Source organism: Photinus pyralis, unplaced genomic scaffold (genome assembly GCF_008802855.1).
Source record: "Photinus pyralis isolate 1611_PpyrPB1 unplaced genomic scaffold, Ppyr1.3 Ppyr1.4_LG4, whole genome shotgun sequence".
Lineage (NCBI taxonomy): Eukaryota > Metazoa > Arthropoda > Insecta > Coleoptera > Lampyridae > Photinus > Photinus pyralis.
Window position 1 is genome coordinate 13,238,057 of NW_022170511.1, and position 17,479 is coordinate 13,255,535.

The 17,479-nt window shown below is 37.5% G+C and overlaps 3 protein-coding genes and 1 long non-coding RNA gene across 4 annotated transcripts; 2 read left to right on the top strand and 2 right to left on the bottom strand.

The window, feature by feature from the left end:
• Positions 1-908: 908 nt before the first annotated feature.
• Positions 909-1,751, bottom strand: LOC116169352. The gene is made up of 4 exons (XM_031485424.1): positions 1,558-1,751; positions 1,322-1,509; positions 1,094-1,275; positions 909-1,037 (listed from the first exon to the last, which is right to left on the bottom strand). Exons 1-4 carry the CDS (start codon positions 1,708-1,710, stop codon positions 943-945), a joined length of 618 nt encoding a protein of 205 aa, XP_031341284.1. The 5' UTR covers positions 1,711-1,751; the 3' UTR covers positions 909-942.
• A 4,284-nt stretch (positions 1,752-6,035) lies between these two features.
• Positions 6,036-6,949, bottom strand: LOC116169351. The gene is made up of 4 exons (XM_031485423.1): positions 6,788-6,949; positions 6,555-6,742; positions 6,320-6,501; positions 6,036-6,267 (listed from the first exon to the last, which is right to left on the bottom strand). Exons 1-4 carry the CDS (start codon positions 6,947-6,949, stop codon positions 6,173-6,175), a joined length of 627 nt encoding a protein of 208 aa, XP_031341283.1. The 3' UTR covers positions 6,036-6,172.
• A 3,872-nt stretch (positions 6,950-10,821) lies between these two features.
• LOC116169355 lies at positions 10,822-13,462 on the top strand. The gene is made up of 3 exons (XR_004144941.1): positions 10,822-11,969; positions 12,029-13,210; positions 13,275-13,462. It is a non-coding gene; the product is annotated as an uncharacterized LOC116169355 (long non-coding RNA).
• Positions 13,463-15,816: 2,354 nt separating this feature from the next.
• On the top strand, positions 15,817-17,477 carry LOC116169350 (tryptophan--tRNA ligase, cytoplasmic). Its single transcript, XM_031485422.1, has 3 exons — positions 15,817-16,036; positions 16,092-16,503; positions 16,553-17,477. The coding sequence occupies exons 1-3, from the start codon at positions 15,910-15,912 to the stop codon at positions 17,235-17,237; spliced, it is 1,224 nt and encodes a 407-aa protein (XP_031341282.1). The 5' UTR covers positions 15,817-15,909; the 3' UTR covers positions 17,238-17,477.
• Positions 17,478-17,479: the final 2 nt, after the last annotated feature.

Here is a 17,479-nt window from a genome sequence, read left to right on the forward strand (position 1 = left end):
GACGCTGGATCCGTCGAAACTGATCGCTATAGAAATAAATCAAATCAATTCTAATTTTAACTAGAAATGTATAAAACAGAGTATTTCCTCAAAATATTTGCTCTTTCACTTGTTTACCGCAGAATATAAAAATAACACTCTTGTACATACATTGACTCTGATTCATAAGTTTCGCAAAGAGGCAACGAATTCCCACCATTGTGGCACATTAAAATAAATACCATCAACAATCAACATTACACTACACTTTTCCAGGAAATAGTAGCTTTACATTTATTTCAACGCGTATTTGCAAAATGTTGGAGGTTAAATGGGCATGTTTGTGCCAATATCGACTGTGATGGGGCGCTCCGTTATTTTTTCAACACTTTAGACAGCATAGCCATAGATAGTTATGATAATGATGTTTTATTGAGTTGAGTGGTTTCTGCCCATTCGATAAAGTGAGTACCTATTGTGGAAAGGAACAGCTATCAATTCCCTATGACGTAGGATTAAACTATGCACGTCAGTTTTAAATCTGGGGTTCAAACGAATAATATAAGCCTTGAAGCTATCAGGTAGCGAAATCATTTTCTCTATTATTGCGCATTTAGGCAGAACCGAGGTCAGACTATATGATGACGAATGACGAAATTATCAACTGAATGCACACATAGGTATTCTAATCAACAAACAATAGATAAATACCCACTACATCAGGTAGATAAGTTATAGGCTTATTTTTTTCACCTGTATCTTGCCTCACCCCTCTTGCGCAACTACTAACCATAGCTCAAGATTTGAAAGCTATTGAAGCAAAAGAAAACACCCAGTCCATGAAAGCTTTCAGAATCGAAAAGTGACCTTTTATTCCTGGGAGAGTTTTGCGGATACTGTGTACTAGACTTCACCCAAGAAAATAATGATTAGGTAACTAAAATTTTATTCAAATACTACGATTTAATAGATTGCTATATCGGAGCAAGATCTAAATGTTTCTTGTGGACCACATCCGAGAGCACCCGTTCCATTCCCACATTCTCCCCAATTATTACCTGAAAGGAAGTAAATTTCAGTACCAAACGAAAAGTCCGCTAAATCGAAAGCTTACCCGTTCTGTAGTGCCATCTCAGAACACATCGCTCACAGACCAAATTATCTGGCAACTGAACTAAGTTTGTAGCATCAAATAAATTAGAGTCTACTACAAACGTTTCTGAACCATCCGCGAAACGTAACTGTTGAAAGCAGCTGTCATCTTCTGGTTTTGTGGAGTCTTCCAATTTGCACAAGCTAACAAGTGGAATATTTCAGACTTTGTATAGTAATTAATTCATACCTGTAAGAGAATGTTCCCTTGTGATTCGCTGTTAATTTAATCGTAACACTGATTACACTTCCTGATGGATATCTGTTCACAACGTATCCTAACCCGTATTTTCCAGTGTTTTCGTTTTCTCTTGGAACAGCGTCTCCATAGTTGTCACCGCATACCCCACATTTTCCACCATGTACTTGCCATTGAACCTGTGACATAGGTTTCTCAATAGTGCTTTTTAAAACTTAACCACTCACACTAAATCCGCCACAAAAGTTTTCGTTATCCTCATAATTAGGAGGAAACGAGGGATTTTGTCTCCATAGTGAACTTCTGTTTATCGGATCCATCATCATACCATGCCCTAAAACCTGCCCTGCAAAAACTAGTAAAAAGCAAATACTACTCATAGCCTTGATAAAAGCAAAGTGTGAGCTTGGGGACGCATTTGATATTAAGTAGTGTTTACCTTAGATGATAAGCGGATGAATACGGGTAGATAACAAACCGAAAAAGTTCTAACATAAATTAGTTTAGGAAGTTCTCAAAAGTATTACTCTCACCACGGCCACAATGTTGGAAAACTGCATTGCTCATTCCTAAATGCATTCCATGGTAAAATATGAGCAAACACTCCGTAGAATTTCATTAATGCCTTCTTTTTACTAGTCGCAATCTTATCTCATTCACGTAAAGTAAACTTCTCGCCCGTAGTCTAGATACTTTAAAACTTGCATTAGATTTTTTGTCTGTGTCCAGGGGTTACTCTGCGATTAGCCATAGGTACTTTATGGTTAGAGATGCACCTGTGTCGGTATCAAAAGGTAACACCTTTCATCCTATTTCGCAATGACATTAGTTGTAATATTTATGTGCTTTTATCTATAATGAGGCAAACAACATTTTCCCAAGGGACACTTATCAACTTATATTAAATTTTAATGATAGTTTCCGTGGAGACAATGTTTCGTACCATCTTCAGGGGTATCAGTTAAAGTTAAGAGAATATTGTCACGTTTTTTTTCTTACCAATTTAAATTCGTTTTAAGTAACCTTCGATTTGTCTCTTATTTAAATTCTTATGCCATATAGGCATTTCCTTTGTAATCCGTTTAGTGAAAAATGTGCTATTGTTCGCGTTATTTGTTCGTCTGTTCGTCCGTCCGGACCCACTTCTGCGGTGTTGAACTACTTTTAGGGGAGTCCTGGAATTGTTTTCAACATGTAGCCTTCAAGGCCATCAAATTTTGTTGTCTGTCCCCCCCCCCCTCAAATTATTTCTTGAGATGCTGTTTTTGAATGTAAAACGTGCATAACGTTTACATGCGACAACCAACTGGTCTCAGAATTTGCATGCACATGCCTTTAGTGGCGCCAAGTATAATCTTTGAAATGGGGGGGGGGGGGGAGGCGAGCGCCCGTTCCCCCCTTCATGGTATTCTAATGAAAGGGTCTCACCGAAAGGAATTGGTTTGTACAAACTATAACTTTCCTACCAACTACGGTCCTACTTTCTGACTTCTTATCAAAAGAGAGGATTGGAGGGGGTGGGGGGGGGGTTGAACTGGTTTTATCCTTCACGGTACTCTAATAAAAGGTCTCAACGAAAGGAAAAGATTGGATTGGAATAAGATTGATTCTCGTTCTTCTTCCCTGGCAAGACATATTTCGGTTTCAGTACAACAAACAAGAATGAAACTTTTGAAGAATAACAGGGAACCGGATGCGTTCCTGGAAAGAGTAGTACTAGCGGTATAACGGAAATTCTTGAAAGATACTGCATTTTGTTATACCAAGGTGCCACTTGGTACAGTTATTCCTTAGAGCAATTTAAACGATTTGACCCGAAGAACACTTGATATTTTCCATGTGGGTAGATTTTAGAGGGGGTAGGGGTGATTTATTGTAACATTTTTTTAAAAACTAAATATGGCCTAGAGACGAGATCTGGGTGTCGATTTCGTATGATTTTAACCCGAGGAAGCCAATGGTAGCCCCAGAAATGTAATCCGGATACAGGAAGTCCGTGAAAATCCGCCATTTTTAGAAAACGACAGACATATAAAGGCCACTTTAATTATTTCGTACAACCTCGGTTTTTGAATTTGACGTGGAATCAAAAATAAATAAAAGATATTATTCCAATAGAAAAATTTTAAGAAATGCGGCAGAAACTGGGGGAACAGTTTTAAGATATAGGTACACTGTTTTTGACATAGTAGGGGAAAAGCTATTTTTGCAACTAAATTAACGTATTGAATCCGCGCTAATAAAAAGTTTTTGAAATCTGTTTTCTCTCTCTTCTTTAATGTTGCTAAAATCTTTTATTTGTTTCCTGGTGCCCAACTGCCTTAATTAAACTATTATTTCTTTTTTCTGAATTTTACCGCAATAAAAGCAATTTGAAGTAAAATCGAATTCTTTTGCTTCTTGAACAATTTGTCTTATTCACGAACTCTTCTTCCTGCCTGTTTTACAGCTGATGCGATTACGTTGGGCCTGTTAATCGGTAATTTACAGGAATTATGAATAAAATCCTCACGAAGTTTATTCCAGGTTTTACATCTCAAATCATTCGCTTTGGCCGGTAAAACTATTGTTCCTATTGCAGATTTTGCATGTTTATCAGCTATAAAATAGTATATTAAGTATGGAGAACGGTAAGGGATTTTTACCGTTCGAAGACAATTGTTTGGAGGAGGAGCGAAGCGACGACTCCAATTATTGTCTGAGAACGGTAACCCTTAACGTTCGACGTGCTTATAACATTTTTTGCGCGATCGAAATTAAAATTATGCAACCAATATAAATATGCACTAAGAAATTAACGAGCAGAATAAATCGAAATGATCGAAGTGGTATGGTGTACATCACTAGGCAACCAGTTTAAATGTCAAAATTGAAATTAATAATTTCATAAAAATGTGCATGTGTCTGATGTAGTTTACTAGCTTTGCACTTCCTTTATGACTTTATGAGCGTCTTGCTATAGGAAACAACAGCACAAATTGTACGTTTAATTTACCTAACAATAATTAAAGATTAAATGTAATGTAAGACTGTTGATTTTTAAAAAGGCGTCGGTAAGTATTTTTATTTCATACTATCTAGTAATCGCCGCTTTCCCAGACTGATTTGAGTCTGGTAAATCGTATTTTACCAGACTGAAAATTTTTACCAGACTGGAAATTTTGCCTAGCAACCGCAACTGACATCCATCTAAACGTGATATGATTTTGATTGATATTGATATTTGTCAAACTACTGTCAGATCAAACAAATCAAGTGATCGACTTTTGCTTTTATTTTAATGTGTACCTACAACATTCTAATCAAAATGGTATTTTAATAGAAATAGAGCAGTATGAAATAAAATGTTTTACATTATTTGTATGTCAAATCAGTTTACGTTACTCGTTTCGAAATTCCTGCCTCAGCTACGCTTCGGCAGTAAACATCTCACTCGTTAACGTAAACCTTGATTTACCATACTCATATGTAAATAACTATTGCTGTTCTGTTTTTAGATCGGTAAGTAATTTTGGCGTCGTCGTAATCATAGTAACTGGTAAATTCTACGTACTGTCATGGAAACACCCATCGTAAATAGTCAGAAATGACCGATCGCGCAAAAAATTATATACCGCGGGACTGAAGTAGTACTTTTAATCCCGAAGGTAAAGTTTATGGCCCGACCGAAGGGAGGGCCATAATTTACCTGAGGGATTAAGACCACGACTTCAGTCGCAAGGTATATACGATATTTTTCGTACTTCCGAAACTGAAACACTTAATATGTATGGAGTTAGAGAACGTGTTTTTTCAAAAAATCGCTGCTTAACAAGTTACCATAGGAACGTTGCGTTGGTACGACAATCCCTATGCTATGGTAACAAAAATAATTCGGAAACTGTCATTGCTAGTGTCATAATTTTGGTGGTGGGTGACAAAGGTGTATTTGATATTGATAAAAAGCAGCCAAAGTAGGTAAAGAATTCATACCACTGAAATCCAAAAAACTATAATGAGCAGCAGTACGATGCGTTTGAGAAGTAGTGCCGCATTCAAAATCTGGAACAACCTACTGAAATAGTAATTTCATCTTTCCGGGATTTTCGTTCAAATTTAATCCCGGCGGGACAAAAAGTGACACTTCAGTACTTGTCATAATGAAGTGAAGTTGTCACTTTAGGCTCGGAAGTACGAAAAACATTATTTTTCTCAAAACAACTACTACACACACTCTCTATGTATAAGTAATTAAAATTGTGTGATCGCCATAGGTATCCAACAGATTTATCGTGTCAAAAACCGTGTATATCTTAAAACTGTTTTTCCAGTTTTTGGCGATTTTCTTCCCGAACATTTTGCTACTCCGCGCACCTATGTACGATGAAAAAAAGATTTCTTCATCCTCTTGAAAAAGAGGTGGTTTTTTTCAGAAATCGTGAGATCTCGGAAACGGTCCATCTTTACGGACCCAAAAAAAATGTCTCCTTTTTTATCATAAAACAAGCTATGTTTATGCCAAATTTCAAACCCTTACGACTTTTTTTCGCAAAAATAAGAATAAAAATCGAAAAAAAAGGTTTTTCCCGTTTTTCTAGGAAAATTACAGGTTATGTGTAAATATTGCAGATACAAAAGTTGTTCATTTTTTATTCTCTATAACTTTTATATTGAACATTAATTAATAGTTTTGTCACAAATTGCAAAATACCAGTTTCCACCCCTTTCAAACTCCGTGATTTCACTCGCGGAAAAATTTAGCTGTTTTAATTATTTTAAAAGCGCATTCATTTACTTATCTGCTAATTTACAAATATAACAATAAAAATCACCTACAATAATTACGTAAGAAATGTGTATTTATCAAATAATAGCTATGTCTGCACAAGTCCTGAACACCTCTTGAGGTCCACATCCCAAACAAGTCGTTCCATCTTCATCTGTTCCATAGTTATTACCTAATTACAGTACAACGGATTAGTAAAATAGTGTTGATAGTGATTTACTTACCAGTTCTGTAGTGCCATCTTAGCACACAATTGTCGCATTTAAAACCAGTAGGCAATTGAATTCGATAATAAAAATCTTTATTCCCTGGTTCAACCTCCGCCTTTTCTGAACCATCAGCAAAAAGTAATGTTTTAAAACAATCTTCTGTTTCTGGTTTTGTTAGATTTACTAACTCACACAACCTAAGTTGCCCAAACTACCTACTATAAAGTTCTCGGGAATTTTTATTACTTACCCAAATGTAAATGTACCTCTATGGTTTTGCGTGAGACGCACAGTAACATTAATTATGGATTCCGCTTGATACTCCGCGACGATTACACCCTGTCCGTAATAACCCGTATTTTCGTTACTGCGCGGAACTGGATCACTATAGTTATCTCCGCACACCCCACACTTCCCGCCATGGATTAGCCATTGAGCCTAAATCACATTACACACCAACCCCGATAATTTTTGCCTACTTACTCCGAACCCACCGCAAAATAATTCCATATCATTATAATTTGGGGGAGCTGTACTGTTAAATCTCCATCTAGAACTTCTTCCTGCAGGATTTATCATCATGCCATGGCCAAGTACGCTGTCTAAACTAAATAGGACCAAAACTGCAAGCAATGAGATCGCCATGATTAATTACATTACTTCGAGTAATGCGCCAGATCTTATAAACACTTTTTTTAATCTTATCAAAGTAAATTCTCTATTTCACCCATAATTGAAGAATATATATTATGCATTTAGTTCATCGCGTCGGAATTTTTGGATCTCATGTGTAATTGGGTGCCCTAAAACCTCGATTGTAATAATCTTCTGAAATATTGCAGTATGTATTGTTCTGGCTGGGGGTAACTTTTTCGCAAGGAAACTAGCGTACCACATGAAGAAAGTGCTTAGGAACTTGATTTACCACCTTCTGTACGAAGGGTTGTGCTACTGTGATCATTGAGTAAAAGTCGGCAATTTCGAATTTTTTGTCATAAGTACATTTTTGTATGAGCGTTATAAGTTGGGAAATCGTGTTTTCCCCTAACGTCTTTTATAGAACTATGTCATTATGTCATGGCATAAGCACTTGTCCTACATTTAATTAATTTATCTGATGTTGTGCTTGCTATGATTAATTTTTTGATCCATGTAATATAAAAATTATGCAATTTTAATGAAAATGAGAGGCCGAATCCGCAACTGCATTAAAAATCAGAATATTCAATTAAAAACAAAAAATTGCTATAAGCGCAAGGTGCCGTCTTGAAAATATGGTAGTTCAACTGAAAGTTTTTGAAAATGGTAGGATCTTTCTTGTTTATGTTTAGAGAAAAGGTGGTTTATGTGGGGAACGAAGACCCTGCTAAAGCTCAAGTTCAACTGCTCTCCTCGCTTTGGTGTATTTTCATTGATCCGTCTTCTAGCTCCGTTATATTTTTTTTTTTTTTTAAAGTTCAACTGCTCTCCTCGCTTTGGTGTATTTTCATTGATCCGTCTTCTAGCTCCGTTATATTTTTTTTTTTTTTAATTTATTCGCCCTCTCTTGTTCTGGGCCTTCAACAGGCTTGCGCCCAATTACAGAGTGACCCGCATAATGTTTTTTAGAGGTGCCTCTCCAGAAGGTCTTAAGTTGTTTTATACTACTCCGGTATTTACCTTACGAATTAGGAAAACTGTCCCAAAACCTAATTCGGAGTAGCCGGTAGATTGCTCGGAACTGGTCTAGGTAATTTCCATCTCTGCCACAGATGAAAAATTCACCTCAACCCAGGTTCGAAAACCCGACCTCCGCATTTATAGCCCAACGCTCTACCACTAAGCCATAAAGCCGCTACATAGAGAATTGAGTAGCTGCTGGGGAAAGCATTAATCAAGATATTGACAGCAGAGCAACTTCAATTATTAACGATGAACTAGCATTCCCTTGTTTGCTTTGATAATTTACATCCCTTCTCTTTAGTCTTCTGACAGTTTCTTTAAATGTCGCATTCACAACCTGACAAACTCGTCTTCTAGCATTTAAATGAAAAACATGTGCGTTTAATCTAAAAGAGACCAGACGTCCATGTCCAGGTGAACTAACTTGGCCCACGTATTCAATCTGCCCCTTGCCTCCAGCTATAGTTCCTATTTGACGTGGGACTCGACGCGCGAAATTGGCCTCGCCGACTTGGTAGGTATATGATCTTTTTTGCTTCCTCTCGGACTCCGACTCGTAAAACTCACATAATATTTGCGGGAAAATTCTCGTTTAAAACATGATGCCTGAAATAACATTTGGTACCGGACCAAATTTTTGTTATTTCGCTCGCCGAACTTTTTTTATGATTTGACTCTAAGGGCCGAACACAGTCTTTCGCCCTGGCTGCCTCAGAACTTTTATTTTTCGCGGCGACCGGCGTGGTTAACTAAATCGTAGTCGAAGACCAAATCTCCTCAAAATCTTCTCCGGATTAATCCCTACCTATTTTTTTAAATTAATTAACATCCCTTGCAATATGACGCCTAGTAATTAAGTGAACCATTTTTTTCCAAAATCAAATCGGCATCGCTGTGCCCCTCGAATTTCACGCTAGTTAGGCCATTTTGTTTCTGTGCAAGCTTGATTTTCCGCCAGCAGGGAATGATCTCATCCTGATTTTTCGGATTTAAGCACGTAAAACTAATTAAGATAAACTCATCTACGCTGAAAGACAGATTAGAGTATAAATGTCCGGAACTCGTTACCTGGTCATTGCGTTACAGAATTTAATTACGCATAAAAAATTATCTCTAATTTTAAACGGCAACTACAAACTTCCCCAGAAATCTGAATTTACTAAAATTTTGAAATTGTCAAGCTTATAATTTGAAGACCCTATATACGCTCCACTATCAAAGTTATAACAATCCGCGCCCCTAAGGAAATTTAACTTTCAACTCTACAAAAAAAATTACGAGAAATAATACCTTTTAGAAAGCTCCCGTTACGTCAAACGCAATGGACTAATGGACATATTTTATAGCAATTATGCCGTTCTTTACATATTCTTTTAGCCCATAACCTCTTTATCGTGTTTTTAAATAGATGGTTTCTGAACAGTCCTTTTTTACAATGATATTTTAATTCTACACATAATCAAAAGTCTTCTCTTTCAAATTTGCGATTAATCATTGAAATTGGTGCCCTAATCCCTCGGAATTAAAACGCACACTGTCACATTGTAGGCCCTGTTGCCCTGGTATAATCTATTGTGAACCACAACATTAACGCGGATATAGAAATTAATGTGCAGTACGTAGTACCATAGAGTATATATTATTTACTCTATGGTAGTACATATCCCCCCCCCCCTTAGACTCGAAGCTTTTTGAGATATGACAAAACGTCAATCTTCCATCTATCTTATACTTACCTTAATCCACGGGCTAATTCCAAGCGAGGTTTAACCGGCCTTTGTACAACTGGCCCTAAGCATACTTTTAAAGAAACCATCTCAATACATGGAATAGATGACTATAGACAACTAACATTACCCGCGAAAAACGAGTTGTTTTTATAACTCTTTCCTTCTTCAAGAATTTAATTAATTAAATTAAATCCCTAACGTTCCCAAAACTTAGATTTTTTCGCGAATTTTTAGACCCCTCTTGATGCTTTCAACTTTAAAATAAACGCGAAATTAGTTAAACGCTCGTTCAGCAAGTTCGTGGTGACGTCATTTTATATTATTTTTTATTTTTTTTTTGGACAGGTGGGGAAATGCATTACGCACACTCCAGATGGAGGTCTGGAGTAGTGTGGGACTCTCCCATTATTTGGGCATACCCACTAAAACCCCACCTGAGGCTTCGGCTTCTAAGGCCATTTGCCGATCTATTTCCTACTTATAGCAGCTAAGATATCACAGTTTTAAGATGCATACTAGTTACATATATATCACAGATTTTCAGCTCAAACGTACAGTCATAGGACATATTACAAACATTTTATCACACTTTACTTATCACATTTATGGTGCTTAGAAATCGCAGTACTTCTGAGCATTTATTTACAGTGCTAAAATTCTCTTCCCATATGTCACTTATTTGATAGAGGTTACGGGCATCTTGGTATTCTGGACAAACACAAACTATATGCTCCGATGTTAGGTTTACATCACACCTTACGCAATGAGGACGATCTTCACCGGCCAACAAAAAACCATGTGTCAAGGCAGTATGGCCAAGCCGGAGTCTATATAGTTTTATCAAAGCGGAACGATTCGTATTAATAAGAAACAGTGGTCCTAGGCTGGGCTTGACCCTCTTCAAGAATGTGTCAGATGCCCTCCACTGGTCACTCCAACGCTCATTTATTTGAGCTTTTACAAGCCTGCCTCGAACTATTTTAGACAAATCTGCAAAATTTGCTTCATGGAGTTCTAAGTGTCTCAGTTCTTCTCTAGCTCTTTCTCCTATCGTTCTACATCTATTTAGACGAGCATTTGTGATCTCATTTGTAAGCAAGTGATGGTTCGGGTGACTGTTTATCTAGAGACACTTTAAGATAATAGTTGACCAGAATCTGCTTTCGGCGAAGAGTTAAAGGAAGAATGTTTGCTTCCACGTGAAGTGAGGCGACAGGAGTTGTTGGGTATGCTCCAAGAGAATACCTTATTGCAAGGTTCTGGATTTTATCTAGTGCTCCTAATAAAGTGTTGTTACCGCATGTGAGGTAGACAGGGCTACCATAATCAATTTTTGATAGAATCAATGCTCTGTATATGTTAAGTAGAGTCTTAGCATGCGCACCCCATTTATTATGAGCTAAAACTCTGATTATGTTCAGTAACCTCCTACTTGTGGTAACAATGTTTTGCAGGTGTCTAGACCATCTTAATTCACGGTCAAATGTTAACCCCAGGAACTTGACCTCTTGGGGTACACTTATAATTCGATCATTCATAAACAGGACTGGGTCGTAGTGAGGTTTACGAAGTCGACAGAAGTGAGTGGCCTTAGTCTTCTCTTCCGACAACACAAATCCGACAGCGCTTGCATTTTCCCATATTTTATTTATTGCCATTTGTAATTTACGGGTTATGGCACCGATTGTTTTACCAGAACAGCAGATCATCGGATCGTCAACGTACAGGCATTTATCTATTTCCTCGGTGACACCCATTGCTATTTCATTAATGGCAATGCCAAATAGGGAACAGCTTAGTGTTGATCCCTGCGGCACCCCATTCTCTAACACCTGTACCTCTGAATAGGCGTCGCCCACCCTGACAACGAATGTTCTGTTTTCTAAAAAGGATTTGATAAATTTTGGTAGGTTACCGCGTATATGATACTTAAAGAGTTTTTGGAGTATTCCATATCTCCAAGTCATATCAAATGCGCCTTTAATATCAAAGAATACCCCAACCAGGTGTTCGCCACTGTCAAACGCCCTTAGAATTCTGTCAGTAAGTCTGACAAGATGGTCAGTCGTTGACCGTCCCCTCCGAAAACCAGTTTGATAAGGTACGTACACATTGTAGTTTTCAAGAAGTGTTTGCAACCGCACATTAACCATTTTCTCGAGCAGTTTGCCCAAGAAAGATGTCAAACTAATAGGGCGATAACTCTGTGCCAGTAGCGGATCTTTTCCTGGTTTCGGTATAGGGACGATGACTGCCCGTTTCCATTCCGAGGGGTAAGTATGTTCATTCCAGCAATTATTAAAGAAATTTAATATTCTTTGTTGCATTTCAGAGGTACAGTGACGAAGCATCTGGTTATGGATACCATCATGACCTGGTGAGCATGACTTGGTACTACGGAGTGCAGTCTGCAATTCTTCCAGAGTAAAAGGTGAGTTGTAATCTAAATTTTCTTCTGTGTTAAAATTGATATACGAAGATTCTTTTTCAGGTTTAGTGTCCAAAAAGGTGGGAGGATAGTTAGAGGAGCTACTAACCTTGTAGAATTGATCAGCAATAATGTTAGTTATTTCTTGCAGATCATTTATAATATTGCCATCAGCGTTTCGCAGAAACGTCGGGTAATTGAAACTGATTTTACCAGATATAGCTCCCACTTTCCTCCACACTTCACTACTGGTAGTTTCCGGTGTCATTGTGGACACGTACTGTTGCCATGAGTTTCTCTGTGCCTCCAGTATTGCTCGGCGACACTGTGATCTTTGTTTCTTAAATTCTATAAGATTATCCATTGTGGGATTCCGACAAAATTTATTCAAGGCTTTTTTCTTTAACGAGATTTTTGCTTTAATGTCAGATGACCACCATGGAACCATCTTTCTTATTTTGCCAGGTTTTGATTTTGGGATGCTGGCTTCAGCAGCATTTATAATGGAGGAGGTAAGGGCTTTAAGAGTTCAATTATCCTGACTAGGGGGGACGAGCTGTTGTGTAAACCGTTCCGAGTTTGCTAGATTAATTTTGTACTTGGCAGAGTTTTGACCTCGGACTGTAATAACTATGGGAAAGTGGTCACTATGATATAAATCATTTTCCACCTCCCATTTTAAATTAGTATGTATAGCTGGTGAGCATACTGATACATCGATTGAATCAAATGTTCCTGACCTAACATTGAAGAACGTAGGTGAGTGGTCATTAAGCAAGCTTAAGTTTTTATTTTCAACGAGATTCAATAACGCTTTGCCTCGAGCATCATTTGAGGTAGAGCCCCAAACAGTGTTGTGAGAATTAAAATCTCCGACAAGTACAAAGGGTGTTGGAAGCTGATTTATAATTTGTTCAATTTCTCTTACCTCATATGTTGTATTGGGAACGTAGATGTTACAAATTGTAAAGGTTTTGTCAATTTCAAGTTGGACTGCCACAGCATGGTAGGTTGTGTTTAATTGAACCTGTTTATAAGGTGTGCCTTTTTGAATGAGAAAAGCCACTCCTCCACAGGCTCTAGTAGGTGAGTAAAAATCTTTCCTTATTAGATTAAAATTTTTAACAGTAAACTTTGACCTTGGTTTCAGGTGCGTTTCTTGAAGAGCAACACACAATGGGGTGTGTTTTTGAATGAGAAGTTTCAGTTCGTTGAAATTATTGGATAGTCCTCGACAGTTCCATTGGATAATTTTTGTCGTATCCATTTTTTTATTTTTTAAATAGAGACAAGCACAGTGTAATAAATAACAGATAAATAAGAATTGTTGGTGTATATGAGGACAGGCACAATAAATATCTAAATATAAAAAATAGGTGTATCATAAAAGTTTCTTATCACAGACAGTATTACACAAAAATATACGACACAAATATCAGAGGCAGTTACGTATCACAGACTAACTGGTATGAGATCCCTCTCGAATAGCAGAAGCTGGTTTTTCAGCTCTTTTCGCAACTTCGGCACTTGAACCAATTGTATTTATTTATATCAATCAACAAGACAGTATTATGATTGCTGTGCTTTTTATTAAGCGTCTATTATTTTCTTAAGGTAAGATACATGTTATCGCTTAAATAACAAACAGAACATGTTTATTTATTCAACATTGTACCTACCTATATGTATGAAAATACTTTGCTACATGGTTTTTTATATTTTTTCCGTTTTTTTGTTCACATACTCGAGCACTTCATGGTAGAAAAAACGATCTCGCTGAAGAAAGTGATATCGGTGGCATCATCAATGATGCTATCGCTTGCATCGCTCGGTTAACGGGGTAGTTTGTCAGAAAAGATTTTTCAGATTTAGACGCTTTAACGGCTGAACTTGTTTCCTCTATGATTCTCTTTAAAGATAAAATGTTTCCCATGAAGTCCTTGTAGTTAATTTCTTGGCTTAAGCAGTCTAAATGTGCCTTTTCAAAACTTCCAGGTATACAAAATGACATGCCTTCAACTTTGTATTGGTGCAAAACTGGGGTCATGTTCACTCTACTCCTGTTTTCTAAAAGAGTTTGGCCAAAGTAAGCCGGTTCGTTTAATCTGAAACTTTTCTGGCTGCTCCTCATATTTAAGCTATGGTTGCTTGATTGTGATACCGATTCGTTCAAGTTTGTAGTACAAGTTTTAAAGACTAATCTATGGGTAGTACCTTTATGGCTGCCCTTTTCTTTATTTGGGCATCCTCGTTTATGTATCTCAGACACATTAATCTCTAAAAGACATTCGCTTCCAGATAGTGCAACAGGGTCTACACGTGATATTGGCAGCGTTTCCAAGCTATCCCAGCTACCAATTACAGGAAAACCGTTTTCAACACGATGACACTGAACTATTCCGCATTGAAATGACTGTTCAATGGAAATTTTCTCTCGATCAAGCCTTTGGATGGATTCACGTGGGAACTTTTCGCGTTGACACGACTCACTCTCATTGTCATTTGACTCATTGGTATTATCCCAAAGCGAGGTATGCGTAGGAGAGTCTGAAAGGCGTAATATAAAGATGTTTTCATTTTCCATAATTTTGAAGTTTATGTCACTGGCATTTTTGTAGCTCAAGTTGTAAGTCAATTCACGTACGTTTGGACGCTTAAGTGCATAGGAATGGAGTGTTCCTACGTAAATCTCTCTCGAACATCAGTTTCTCTTCTTCCTTTCCCCCAAATTTCGTATTCTTGACTCAGAGAAAAACAATTTGCATAGGAGAAATACGCGTGCTGTTGCTAGATGTCGTGTCGTGGTCTGCGTTCTGATTGGTGCAAAAAAAAACGTGCGCGTCAGAAAGAACGTGATTTGACAATCCAAACGCGTTTGGATCACCGAAAGAAAGCGCCTCAGATGTTTAAGTTTGTCATATCCATATGTCACTGAAAATAACGTCACCGGTCTGCTGTAACCGCAGAGAGGATCGTGTTGGTTGAAATACATTCGACAGTATTTTCTAAATATGTTTGATGGAAAATCAACGCGACTCGGACATCTCCAAACCCGTCTATGTATGTTGGCTTTATTCCTCCGCATCTTCGATTGCTTGGATGCTTAGACGAATGATGATTTTCAAAAATCGGATTGAATTGTGTTTGGTCTCAGTCTTAACGTCGATGCAAGTAAGTGATAAATAATTTTAAAAAAAAACGTCCTCTACATTTTTGCTCTGAGAAGGGACCGGAAATAAACCATGTTCTAACTAAATGTATGATGTGTTGCCTATACTTGTTTCGATATCCCAAGAATCCTGAACTTAGTGGTAATAACTAACTCGATTACTTAAATCAACAAAAATTAAGCTTTACCTTTTTAGTCAATCTTTATTGTGTGTTTGTAGAAAAATGGTTGCGATCACCAGGCGAAGCGCTTCCGAAGCGCTACCTAAAGGTGGGAATACTTTAGCAAGGTTTCTCGCGCGAGTTGCTGCCTGCTAGCACTGTCGAGGTGTACATACCATCGTAAGTCAGACGCACCGTGGTACTTATACACCTCGACAGTGCTATCAGACAGCAGCTTGCGCGAGAAACCTTGCTAGATTATTGCCACCTTTAGGTAGCGCTCATGAAGCTAAGCTTTGGCACCTTTTTCGACGCATCCTATATATAATGTATAATGTATGTAAATGGAAAGTAATTTAACCTCACTTTAATTTTTACCTCAATGCTTTCATGTGTCCTGTCAAAATTGCATCACTTTCCTCAGGTTTTGCCACACTTTTAAAACTGTGATAAAGATGACTACGAATGTTGCTAACGGCGTAAACGAGCCGGAAAAAATCGAAAATGATGCCGAAGACATTGTGGATCCATGGACAGTAGTAAGCAGCTCGGACAAAGGAGTTGACTACGACAAACTAATAAGTATTGATCATTTTCCTTTTCATTAGTCAACTAATATGCCTTTTTCTACCTGCAGAACGTTTTGGTAGCTCTCAGATCGACCAAGAACTTAAAGATCGATTCGAAAAGGTGACCGGCAAGCCAGTTCACCACTTGCTACGAAGAGGAATCTTTTTCTCTCATCGTGACATGCATTCAATTTTAAATCAGTATGAGGCTGGTAAACCTTTTTATTTATACACTGGGCGGGGACCTTCGTCGAACTCGATGCATTTAGGTCACCTCATTCCTTTCATACTTTGCAAGTGGTTGCAAGACGTTTTCGATGTGCCTATAGTAATTCAATTAACTGATGACGAAAAATGTTTGTGGAGGGACATAAAATTGGAGGAGGCAAATAAAATGGCATATGAAAATGCTAAAGACATAATTGCGGTTGGATTTGACTTGAATAAAACCTTTATTTTCTCTGATCTTGATTATGTTGGGTAAGTTGACGAATTTTTAAGTAGTTTTCATGACTTCGCATCATTTCAGTCAGTGTCCGGAGTTTTATAGGAACATGATTCGAATACAAAAGTGTGTCACATTTAATCAAGTTAAAGGCATTTTTGGTTTCGGTGACAGTGATGTGATCGGTAAAATTTCTTTCCCTGCAGTACAAGCAGCTCCGGCTTTATCAACATCATTCCCTGATATCTTCGCCGGTAAAAAGATTCCTTGTTTGATTCCATGCGCCATCGACCAAGATCCTTATTTCCGAATGATGCGTGATGTTGCACCAAGAATTGGTTTCCAGAAACCCGCTCTGCTGCATTCGACATTCTTTCCGGCATTACAAGGTGCCAAGACCAAAATGTCGGCATCGGATCCGAACACTACAATCTTTTTAACCGACACTCCGAAGCAGCTGAAAAATAAAATTAACAAACACGCCTTTTCCGGCGGGCAAACGACTGTTGAGGAGCATAGAGAACGGGGAGGAAATTGTGATGTAGATATTTCATACCAGTATTTAACATTTTTCCTAGAAGATGATGATCAACTGGAAAAAATTAAAAAGGATTATACTAGTGGTGCTTTGTTAACGGGTGAACTTAAGAAAATATTAATTGATACTGTTACACCTATACTACAAACACATCAAGAAAGGCGAGCAAAGATTACTGACGAAGTACTTAAAGAATATATGACACCAAGGAAATTAGGCTATAATTATTAGTTAGGCATTTCTTTTCTTTTTGTTAGTAATTTATTGATATTTATTTTGAAATACTGTGAATTTTAGCTACTAGTCATTTAACTGTTGGTTGAGATTCCATATTTCATTTCTGAATTTACAGTAAGACAAAAGTAATGCAATTTTTTAATTTTTCTTCACTGATATAATTTGTATCTTTGTTATTTTTTTTCTAAAGCACTGCACGTTTTTTTTGTTCATACTTTATAATAAAATCGAAAATT

Excerpts from the sequence above, each read along its gene's own strand:
- LOC116169351 (XM_031485423.1), bottom strand. The coding sequence starts at position 6,949 with ATGGCGATCTCATTGCTTGCAGTTTTGGTCCTATTTAGTTTAGACAGC. Across the intron at positions 6,743-6,787 it reads TATTTTGCGGTGGGTTCGGA|GCTCAATGGCTAATCCATGG; the intron begins GTAAGTAGGCAA and ends AATGTGATTTAG. Across the intron at positions 6,268-6,319 it reads AAGATGGCACTACAGAACTG|GTAATAACTATGGAACAGAT; the intron begins GTAAGTAAATCA and ends TACTGTAATTAG.
- LOC116169352 (XM_031485424.1), bottom strand. The coding sequence starts at position 1,710 with ATGAGTAGTATTTGCTTTTTACTAGTTTTTGCAGGGCAGGTTTTAGGG. Across the intron at positions 1,510-1,557 it reads ACTTTTGTGGCGGATTTAGT|GTTCAATGGCAAGTACATGG; the intron begins GTGAGTGGTTAA and ends CCTATGTCACAG. Across the intron at positions 1,038-1,093 it reads GAGATGGCACTACAGAACGG|GTAATAATTGGGGAGAATGT; the intron begins GTAAGCTTTCGA and ends ACTTCCTTTCAG.
- LOC116169350 (XM_031485422.1), top strand. The coding sequence starts at position 15,910 with ATGACTACGAATGTTGCTAACGGCGTAAACGAGCCGGAAAAAATCGAA. Across the intron at positions 16,037-16,091 it reads TGACTACGACAAACTAATAA|AACGTTTTGGTAGCTCTCAG; the intron begins GTATTGATCATT and ends TTCTACCTGCAG. Across the intron at positions 16,504-16,552 it reads TCTGATCTTGATTATGTTGG|TCAGTGTCCGGAGTTTTATA; the intron begins GTAAGTTGACGA and ends GCATCATTTCAG.